Below are 11292 nucleotides of genomic sequence, written 5' to 3' on the forward strand. Positions count from 1 at the left end.
TTATTTTTATTTATTTATTTTTGGTTTTTGCTCTCCATCTGCTAAAATGTAAGAAAGAACCGGAGCAGTAAGTGAATTCTCTCTCTCTCTCTCTCTCTCTCTCTCTCTCTCTCTCTCTCTCTCTCTCTCTCTCTCTCTCTCTCGTTTATCACATTTCCGGAAGCCTAATGCATTGCTGACCGCAGACATGGACTGTTCATTTCTGACATTGTTTCATTCGTTTCCATCAACATTTCGTTCAGAATACTCTTATATTTTATTTCCCAATAAACATAAAATAAATAAAGTAAATATATGAAGGTTACAGATCACAGTGCTAAAATTAGGTTAAGCTTCCATAAAATTATACGAACTAAAGTTATCATTGGAGTCACTAAATTTTTTGCACTGAAACTGAAAGAGATTTGGGTATTTTTCCCCTTTTTAGTTTTCCGCAAAAGAAGACTATTTAGATGGCTTTTTGTCTGTCCGTCCGCCATCAGATCTTAAAGACTACTGAGGCTAGAGGGCTGCAAATTGGTATGTTGATCATCCACCCTCCAATCATCAAACATACCAAATTGCAGCCCTCTAGTCTCAGTAGTTTTTATTTTATTTGAGATTAAATTTAGCCATGATCGTGCGTCTGGCACCGCTATAGGTTCCAACAACACAGGCCACCACCTGGCCGTGACTGAAAGTTTCATGGGCCAAGGCTGAGAGTTTCATGGGCCGTGGCTAAGAGTTTCATAAAGCATTATACGCTGTACAGAAAACTCGATTGCGCCGAAGAAACTTCGGCGCATATTTTACTTGTTTATAACATCATACGAACTGAATTACTCATCAAAATAGAGTTAAAGAGGTTGGACAGCTAAGGAGAAAAAGTACGAGGTCAGCTGAATCCAGCGGATGTATATTTACAAAGAATACGCATTATCAATGCATACCAGTAATCAAGATACTGGTAACATTATGAAATGCTAATTGAAGCGTCGTCATTTCACCTAACTTTACCATAAGAGACGATCAAGTTATTTAGAGTTAAAGAAATTAAATAAATAATCTATTAAAATAGCTTTCTATAAACATAGAGTTTCCATATTGTTTCTTCTTTTTTAGAATTCCTTTCACTAATGCCTAAATAAATAAATTAAATTAATAGATTAAAATTAAGTCAAACGGACTGAGTTATTGTATGGTCGAGCGCTTGTACGTTAGTTTCTTCTCCCCATAAGATAACAGGTAATCAATAATAATAATAATGAATGATTTACGTAAACATAAACATTCACTCTCATGTAGGACGCCAAATACATAAGATAAATAAAAATCCAAAGATGTTTCAGCACGGTAAAATATTACAATGAAAGCATAAAATTACATTACAATGAAAGAATAAAATTACATAACATTCAATTGTGATGTGTAAACGTATCGCCTCATTAAATATATAAAATAAATATTACAGTGAGAGCATAAAATTACATTACAATGAGAGAATCAAATTACATAACATCCAACTGTAATTTTTAAACGTATCGCCTCATTAAACATATAAAAAATATTACAGTGAAAGCATAAAATTACACTACAATGAAAGCATCAAATGACATAACTTCCAACTGTAATGCGTAAACGTATCACCTCATTAAATAAAAAAATATCACAATGAAAGCATAAAATTACATTACAGTGAAAGAATCAAATTACATAACATTCAACTGTAATGTGTAAACGTATCACCTCATTAAATATATATAAAAAATCGAATTGGATTTTTACTTAATCAGTAAAATGAACAAAATGAGAAATGATTGACAGCTCAGAACAAATGGAGAGAGAGAGAGAGAGAGAGAGAGAGAGAGAGAGAGAGAGAGAGAGAGAGAGAACGTATGTATATATAAAAAGAGATATAAGGAAGAGAAATTGAAAGAGAAAGACAAAACAAGTCAAGAGAGAGAGAGAGAGAGAGAGAGAACGTATGTATAAATAAAAGGAGAGATGTAAGGGAGAGAAGCTGAAGAGAAAGCCAAAAGAGAGAGAGAGAGAGAGAGAGAGAGAATGTATGTATAAATAAAAAAAAAATATATAGAAGAGAAACTGAAAGAGAAAGACAAAAAAAGATAACAGAGAGAGAGAGAGAGAGAGAAGGGGCAGCGGTGGTTGCCGAGTCTGGCCACCAGGTGACTCCGTTTGGTCAGGTTGAGTCAACAAATCATTGTTTGAACTCTCCCGACACACGGCTCTGTAAAACAACCTCCTCCTCCTCCCCCTCCCCTTCCTCCTCACATTCCCTCCCCATCTTCAGAAGTCTATGTTTGAGAGACCCTGCGGACTTAAATTGTAAAGAAGACTTCAAAAACAAAGCCATATTTAATAAGTGAAACGATGAATCAAAAATCCACAATGACGAATTTCGCGAATTTTGAAAAGCTAAGTTAATCAGAATCGAACAACTTTCGCGACAGATAAAACAAGATGACTGGAAGTCGCCTTGGCCCCTAACGAAGCCATCGATACGGAATCGGACGGTTCATTTGGGGAGCTTTTTGCTTATCCTAGTGCCATTATTTGCTCCCAATCCACCGGCGCGGCTTCAAAGGCTACCGCTAAGTAAAGACAAAGAAAAAAAGAAAAGAAGAAAATAAATGCCATGGGTTCTATCATGCAACCTTCTGCTATTTTGTGAAATAGTCGGATTTTTGCTGTACGCGGAGGTGACGGAGTGGAGTTGGTCCCGTGTTGACTCTCCTTCGCAAAGATTAAATTTAAACTTTATCTCTCTCTCTCTCTTTTCTTAACGTTTCTCTTTGATATTTTCTCTTTCATTTTTAGATTTTTTCTCTCTTTTTTTACGTTTCTCTCTCTCTCTCTCTCTCTTCTTAACGTTTCTCTTTCATTTTTAGTTTTTCTCTCTTTTTTTACGCCTCTCTCTCTCTCTCTCTCTCTCTCTCTCTCTCTCTCTCTCTCTCTCTCTCTCTTTTCTTAACGTTTCTCTTTCATTTTTAGTTTTTCTCTCTTTTTTTACGTTTCTCTCTCTCTCTCTCTCTCTCTTTCTTTACGTTTCTCTTTTGCGTTTCTCTGCACTATTTTCTCTGTCATTTTTAGTTTTTTCTCTTTTTCGTGTTTAGTTTTTCTCTCTTTTTCATTTTTAGTTTTTCTCTCTCTTTTTTTACTTTTCTCTTCTCTTAATCTTTCTCTCTCTCTTCCTTTACGTTTCTCCTTTGCGTTTCTCTACGTTACTTATTCTCTTCCAGTTTAGTTTTTTTTTTTTAAATAGTAAATTCATCACATTCTTAACTCCCTGTTTTTGTTCTTTACATTCTTTTGCTGAGATTACTCATCAAATTACATTCTTTGCCTGAAGTTGCTTTCTCTTCCAGTCTAAATTTAACCTTTTTCTCTCCCACTCTCTTTTTTTTATTACGTTTCTCTACGTTATTTTTCTCTACCAGTTGAATTCTATTCTCTTTAAAGAATAATGATTCTATCAAATTCTTAGCTCCCTTTTTTTTTTTTTACATTCTTTTGCTACGAATATTCATGTTACATTCTTTGACTGAAATAGGTTTCTCTTCGTCTAATTTTTTTAAAGGAAAGTAAATTCGTCATATTCTTAGCTCCCTTTTTTTACATTCTTTTGCTAAGAATATTCGTCATTTTTACATTATCTGACTGAAATCACTTCTTTACAACTTGGTAGCTAATGACAGAATTGACTCATTTTCCAACACGTGTCAAAATAGAAGAAAAAGTATAATATACTAATATTATCCACAATTTCGCAATATTCTTTTAAAAAATAATTAAAAATATTAAAAAAATATTCACAAATCAAATATCTAATTGTTAGCAATGCCATCATATCATATTCGCCATAACAAAATATTACGTATTATTTAAAGATGGAAGAAATTAAATATGAATGGGTCTTGAGACAAAACATCTTTTGACATAACAATTCCCCCCCCCTCTCTCTCTCTCTCTCTCTCTCTCTCTCTCTCTCTCTCTCTCTCTCTCTCTCTCTCTCTCTCTGTGTCAGCAAGTATTTATCGCTCTTCTACATCCACTCTCATTCCTTTATATCTCTCTCTCTCTCTCTCTCCTCATTCAGTTCAGTGTTAGAAAGTACTTATCTCTTTTGTACAGCCACTCTCATTCCTTTTCCTCTCTCTCTCTCTCTCTCTGTCAGCAAATCCTTTTCGTTATTCTACATCCACTCTCATTCCTTTTCCTTTCCCTTCCTTCCTTCTCTTCCTCTCTCTCTCTCTCTCTCTCTCTCTCTCTCTCTCTCTCTCTCTCAGTGTCAGATATTATTTATCCCCAACTTTCAAAGGTGGATCAAGACTAGAGGCAAGTAATTATAGGCCTGTGAGTCTGACATCTCATATTATGAAAGTTTACGAAAGGGTAATGAAAAAATATATAATGAAACATTTAATGAAAAATAGTTTGTTTAATATAGGACACCATGGTTTTGTACCCGGAAGAAGTACACAAAACCAACTGTTAGTCCACCACGAAAGCATATATAAAAATATGATAAACGAAAAAGATACAGATGTGGTTTACCTAGACTTTGCAAAAGCTTTTGACAAGGTAGACCATAATATATTAGCGAAAAAAATGAGAAAACATAACATTGTGGATAAAGTAGGAGGATGGATAAAAGAATTTTTGCAAAACAGAAAACAGATAGTGATTGCTAACGATGAGAAATCGGACGAAGCTACGGTAATATCCGGTGTGCCACAAGGTACGGTGTTAGCTGCATTGCTGTTTGTGATTATGATTGCACACATAGACAGTAATGTTAAGGACTCAGTAGTGAGAAGTTTCGCTGATGACACAAGAATAAGTTGAGAGATTACTTGTGATGAAGATGGGAACTCGCTACAAAGAGACCTAAACAATATATATAAATGGACAGAGGTAAATAGGATGGTATTTAACTCTGATAAATTTGAATCAATAAACTATGGTGATAAAGAAGGAATGCTATATGCATAGAAAGGACCTAATAATGAGACAATCACAAATAAGGAAACAGTTAAAGACCTTAGTGTGATGTTGAATAGGAATATGTTATGCAATGACCAAATAGCAATAATACTGGCAAAATGCAAAGCAAAAATGGGAATGTTGTTCCGGCACTTCAAAACAAGAAAAGCCGAACACATGATTATGCTTTATAAAACGTACGTACGTAGTCCACTTGAATATTGCAATATAATATGGTACACACACTACCAAAAGGATATTGCACAAACAGAGAGTGTACAAAGGTCCTTTACCGCTAGAACAGAAGAAGTTAAGGACCTTGACTACTGGGAAAGACTACAATTCTTAATTTTATATAGTCTTGAAAGGAGAAGAGAATGCTACATGATTATCCAGGCGTGGAAACAGATAGAAGGAATTACTGAAAACATCATGGAGCTAAAAATATCAGAAAGAGCAAGCAGAGGTAGATTAATAGTGCCCAAAACTATACCAGGAAAACTAAGGAAAGCACACAGGACATTAATCCACCACGCACCAGCATCGATAATGCAGCGTCTATTCAATGCGCTACCAGCTCATCTGAGAAACATATCAGGAATGAGCGTAGATGTGTTTAAGAATAAGCTCGACAAATATCTAAGATGCATCCCAGACCATCCAAGACTGGAAGATGCAAAATATACCGGAAGATGCATTAGCAATTCTCTGGTAGACATCAGAGGTGCCTCACACTGAGGGACCTGGGGCAACCCGAACGAACAGTGAGGTCTGTAAGGTCTCTCTCTCTCTCTCTCCCTCAGTGTCAGTAGATACTTATCTCTATTTTACATCTCTCTCTCTCTCTCTCTCTCTCTCTCTCTCTCTCTCTCTCCCCGTGTGTGTGTATGTGTGTCAGCATGTACTTATCGCTATTCTACATCAACTCTCATTACTTTTCCTTTTTCTCTCTCTCTCTCTCTTTCTCTCTCTCTCTCTCTCATTCTGTTCAGCGTCAGATAGTACTTATCTCTCTCTCTCTCTCTCTCTCTCTCTCTCTCTCTCTCTCTCTCTCTCTCTTGTTTTCGGCCCTCTTAAAACTAGGCCGAATGCATCCATCCAGTGTATTGTCCTAGGGATTTCGTGTGCTTTTGGAGTATTCCCTTCCAAAGCACATCCCCACCCCCACCCCGGGGAGGGGGATTTGGTATGGGAAAGGGGTAGCGGGGGAGGGTAAAGGGGGTGGTGTTGGGAAAACATGGCGGTATCTTTGATGAAGGACGGAAGAGGAAACGGAAGGGGGAGCGATGTTTGCGAGAGAAAGGGTATAATACGCAACATATTCGAAAACAGGTGTAAAAAAAGGAGTTAGGATATTATAAAAGAAATATCAGTAATTAAATAATTAAAAAAGTAAACGTTACGAATTGAACTGAACTGAATATAGAATTTAGGCCAAAGGCCAAGCCCCTGGACCTATGAGGTTATTCAGCGCTGAAACGGAAATTGACAGTAAAAGGTTCGAAAAGTGTAACAGGAGGAAAACCTCAAAGCAGTTGCACTATGAATCAATTGTTAGGAGAGGGTTAAGGAAAGTAAGATGGAAGAAACAGAATATGAAAGGAGGCACAGTAAAAGGAACGAAATGGGTTGCAGCTAGGGGCAGAAGGCAAGCTGCAAAGAACCTTAAGTAATGCCTACGTTGCACCACATGAGGTGCACTGGCGACACTACCCCGCTACGGGGAACTGTGAATTATATTTCTTATGTCAATGAGGTTTAAGTCACATCAGGAACGTGATTTAAGCTTCAATCGTACTTGACAGATGAAACCTATTTAGTAATTTCAAGGAAAGAACTTGTAGGTTACTCTAACCCTATAAAGATAATGTTTCAGATCTTTGAATCCAGTCGATTTATAGTTCACATTTCCAGGAGTACTGTTTAAGCTAAAGATTGAACCCATTTATTATACTGCCCTAAAATGGAAGACTGCAGTACCTGCAAAAATACAAAACTGAGAAAAATGGCAGACATTCCCTTGCCTTACTACTGATTTTGCAGATACTGCAAATGGGACCCCCTAAATAAAGCACTGAAGAATCATTCTGAAACTGCAGTAACTTGCGTATTAGTGTTTCACGAGAAGATACTGAAGTTTTCCCTTGCCTTACTACTGATTTTGCAGATACTGCAAATGGGGCCCCTTAAATACTCGTGGAAAGCATTGAGGAATCATTCTGAAACTGCAGTATCTTGTGTATTCGTGTTTCACGAGCCCAACAGGTGGCATATCTCAATTTCGAAAATCTTGCAGATACTGTAGTTTTCCATTTTAGGGCAGCATACTGAAACGAGGCTACAACAATTCAGAAATTAATTCAAAATCAGACACTTAGATTTGCAAGTCTCCAATAAATCCTATGACATGGAATGTACGACATCAAATATAAATTTCTATTATACATAAAAGAAAAAGTCGGTTTTCTATCCTAATAATTCTTCCTGTTTTACTCACGTCTTCTGTACAGAACGGAAAACGGCTTGATATCATTTCATTTGTAACAAACTAATCGAAATTTTCTGTATTTATGGAAGTCATAAACAATGAATTTTCCAAGCTATCAAAAAAAAAAGGACAAAATACCGATACACGAATATGAAATGATGAGAGAGAGAGAGAGAGAGAGAGAGAGAGAGAGAGAGAGAGAGAGAGAGAGAGAGAGAGATGCCAAAATCATACATGGATTAAAATTCAATGACAATACATATGTAGGTGTATATACTAAATGATATTCTCAAATTTCAATTCTTTCCTCATCCAGTTTATTTGCTTATTACTTCGTAAAGCGCCATTATCAGCATCACTTCAATAAAAAATAAAACCTGTATCAAAATAATAAAATCCTCGAAGTAGGATTCCATTGTTCATGGTTCTCATACGCCAGCCCAAAAGCCCAACATTATCTAAAAAAAAAAAAGCATTTCCAGGGAGAGAAAAATTGAAAACCATATCTATTTCTGGATGATTAAGCGGGTCTCATTCTCCCTCAATTGTAGGCTATCATTAATAAAATTTTATCAATGGGAACTGCTGATAAGAATGACATATGTTGTACCAAATTAGTTTTGCTTGTGTGCGTGTGTGTCTGTGTGTGTTTAGGAAAAATCTAACTTGTTCGAATCCTTAAAAGGATATATATAAATGTTTATACTGATTAATAACAACACACAGAGTAATGCAATGCCATTAATTGTCACATCTCCATCTTTCCAGAATATAATAACATGAGCGACAGCTATAATGCTAATGGCGGCACAACTGGAAACCAGGCAGCAGAATACCAAAGTAACTCCGTGTGTTTCCAGAGAGGAGGTGCCCCTCCCGGACAGTACCCTGGCCCTCATGCTCCTGCCAATATTGGTTTTTACAACGGCACCCCCTTGGCGAACCACTACGCTGGGCATTTAGGGGGTACTATCGGGGACCATGCCATTCCAGGACCAAGCACTGGAACTTCTTGCAGTACGGGTACAACTACGGGAGCTGGAATATGCGGCGCCAACGGGGAGAGGCCTCTGGTGACTCAAGGCGGAGACGCCGTTCCAGGCCTAGGCAAGCCCGCCAAGAGAGCTCGCACGGCCTACACGTCCGCTCAGCTGGTGGAACTGGAGAAGGAGTTCCACTACAGCAGATACCTGTGCAGGCCTAGACGCATCGACCTTTCGAGGACGCTTGTCCTCACTGAGAGGCAAATCAAGATATGGTTCCAGAACCGTCGCATGAAGCAGAAGAAGGAGAACAAGGCCAAGGGCATAACAGACGACAGCCTGACGCCGTCACAAGCCCACTCGAGCAGGTGCCATTCCCTGGCCTGCAGGGGCACTTCCCACGGGCGCCAGCCGCCTAGGCCTAAGAATTCAACAACTGACCAGCTACGAAGCCAGTCGAGCAGCAACCCTTCGACGCCTTTCCAGGGTAACGGGTATTCTTCAGTCAGCGCAGCTCCAGAAGCTATGCCGCCATTTATACCTACGAACAACACCATCCAAGGTCAACACAGCACGCACGGCAGTTACTACGGTCACCAACAGCACACAGGATTACAACACCTGCCTCACGATTACCCATACATAACACCTGGCTCCACAACACCAACAGAAGCGCAGTACTCTTTTCCCCAAGTGTCCACAACTGAACACCAACACCACCACCATCACCACCACCACCACCAGGTAACAGCACATCAGCAGATAGCGCAGCAACACTTACATATAGCAGCACAACAGCAGCAGCAGCAACAACAGCAGCAGCAGCTTCAGTTGGCGCAACATCAACACCAACAACAAGTGGCGCATCACCAACAGCAACACCAGATGCAAGAGAGAGGCCTGACCCACTACGACCTGATTCCACTGCCGTTTCAGTTTCCGGACGAGATGGTTGGTGGTTTCCCTTCTCCGCCGAGCGACGAGGCGCCTTTGGAACAGAACCCTGGTGGTCCTCACAGTGACAGAGGGAGGCACTGAAGGGGAGAAAGTCCTCAGCAAAAGGAGCAAGAAGTCCTCATGAAAAATCGTTCTAAGTTCTAAGATCATCTTACAAAGGGTACTAGTCACAAAGTGCAGAAGAAGAAGAAGCGAATGAAGAAAATCCCAGTGGAGTCCGGTGCAGTGGCTGTTATAAATTGGAGCGATCAAGGCCAAGAGAGACAAGGTCTACCCAATTGGGTGGAGTCGCCTCCCGCCTGGCGTAACTACGTAGGCAATGACGTATCTTAGGGGTACCTGCTCAATACGGCAATTCACCAGCTGATGCAACAAGGAGGTAGACAAAGCTCCGCCTACATGGGGGATTTGGGGAGAAGTGAGCAGACCTTCTCTTTCTCTTGGCCTTGGGAGTGATCATCAAAGCTTCTCTGTAATCAAGGAAATGCATCTACTAATACTGTAACCATCAGTGATTATGTAATCAACTAATTTATCTAAATACTATCAAGAAACTTTTGATCTATAATTGTGCTGCAAAAGGAGGGAAGTGAGGTTATCTTCACACTGAAATATATTTTACATATTTTAACCCTTTACGCATTCTACACAAGTATTTCATATTTGATCTTTTCCTTAAAAGTAATAATTGTATAAAAATTTAAGTCACAATAATTTCCTTATTTTCAAATGTTGCAATAATTTGAATAATTCTGCTTTTAAATATTGAAAGATCTTGACACTGCCGTTTCTGTAAAAATCTACACATACTGGAAAAACTGTATCATATATTAATTATATATCAGATTTAAGCTGATATACCTTACTTGACGTATGATGCAAAGTTCTTAGCCTCATTCTGATAAAATCACTGTAAATTTGATGAAATAATATGACAGTTGTTAAAAGACAAATTCCAATTTATAATGACTTCCTTTTTTAGGTATTTAAGAAGCTGGGATTAATATTTGGCACATGTTCATTAATTTACTAAGTTTCCCTGACATCTCAGGGATAATGACATAACTGTAATGACTGGCGAGTGATATAACTCTGTTTAAAATATAAGGATAAACTTCGTATAATTTATTTTCATTAATTACAACCTTCTTTCTATATTCCTAAAGAATCTGTTAACATATATAAATATACTTCACATTTATGAATAAACATGCCTTATATGGCAGAAATTTTACGGGCGAAAGGCAGTGTGGCGATGTCAACGTGTGATTGGCTGTGTCAGGGGGTGTGTCCTCATCTGTCATTGGTCGGCGATCCATCACCGGATAGAGACACTGGCTGACAGTGACACATTCGATTCCGTTGTCGAGTGAAAACTGGAGATCACATTTCGAAATGATAATGTACGCCTTTTCGTTTCTTTTGTTGTTGCAAAAGAAGTCTTAATATATTCTTAAAAGATATATATAAACGAATAAGTTTATATATGAAAAATGGCATAAAAATACAAAAAAATTACCGGAGCACCACCGAAGCCACAACCTTCGCTAGGCATTCGAACGCAGATCGACGCGCTTGATACAATCCAAAAGCTCAGAGTTATTAAAACTTTCAACTCTCTGAATGGAATTTGATTTTCCAATGTTTGCCGGTAACGGACAGCTGAGTTGAAAGAAATAAAATAGGTATACGGCGACTGAAGCCTTATTTACTTATTAAAGACGATTGTTGTTAGAAAATATACCCTTTTCTAAGCGTTTTGAAGGACGCAAGAACTTAGTAACAAAATCATCCTAAATCTGAAGAGTTCATAAAGCAACTACAGTCTCACTGACTTTAGAATGCTAAGGAAATAGAAGTGAGTATGTATTCACAATGACC

The 11292-nt window shown here is 38.2% G+C and overlaps 1 protein-coding gene across 1 annotated transcript in view; it reads left to right on the forward strand.

Annotated features, from left to right (window-relative positions):
* LOC136847858 (homeobox protein Hox-A3-like) overlaps positions 1-10520 on the forward strand; it is a 21306-nt gene extending 10786 nt beyond the window's left edge. The window contains exon 2 of the mRNA XM_067119838.1: positions 8240-10520. Coding sequence (XP_066975939.1) covers positions 8240-9492 — 1253 coding nt within the window. The 3' untranslated portion in view covers positions 9493-10520. The remainder of the gene's footprint in view (positions 1-8239) is intronic.
* The last annotated feature ends 772 nt before the right edge of the window (positions 10521-11292 follow it).

Source organism: Macrobrachium rosenbergii, chromosome 17 (assembly GCF_040412425.1).
Source record: "Macrobrachium rosenbergii isolate ZJJX-2024 chromosome 17, ASM4041242v1, whole genome shotgun sequence".
NCBI lineage: Eukaryota > Metazoa > Arthropoda > Malacostraca > Decapoda > Palaemonidae > Macrobrachium > Macrobrachium rosenbergii.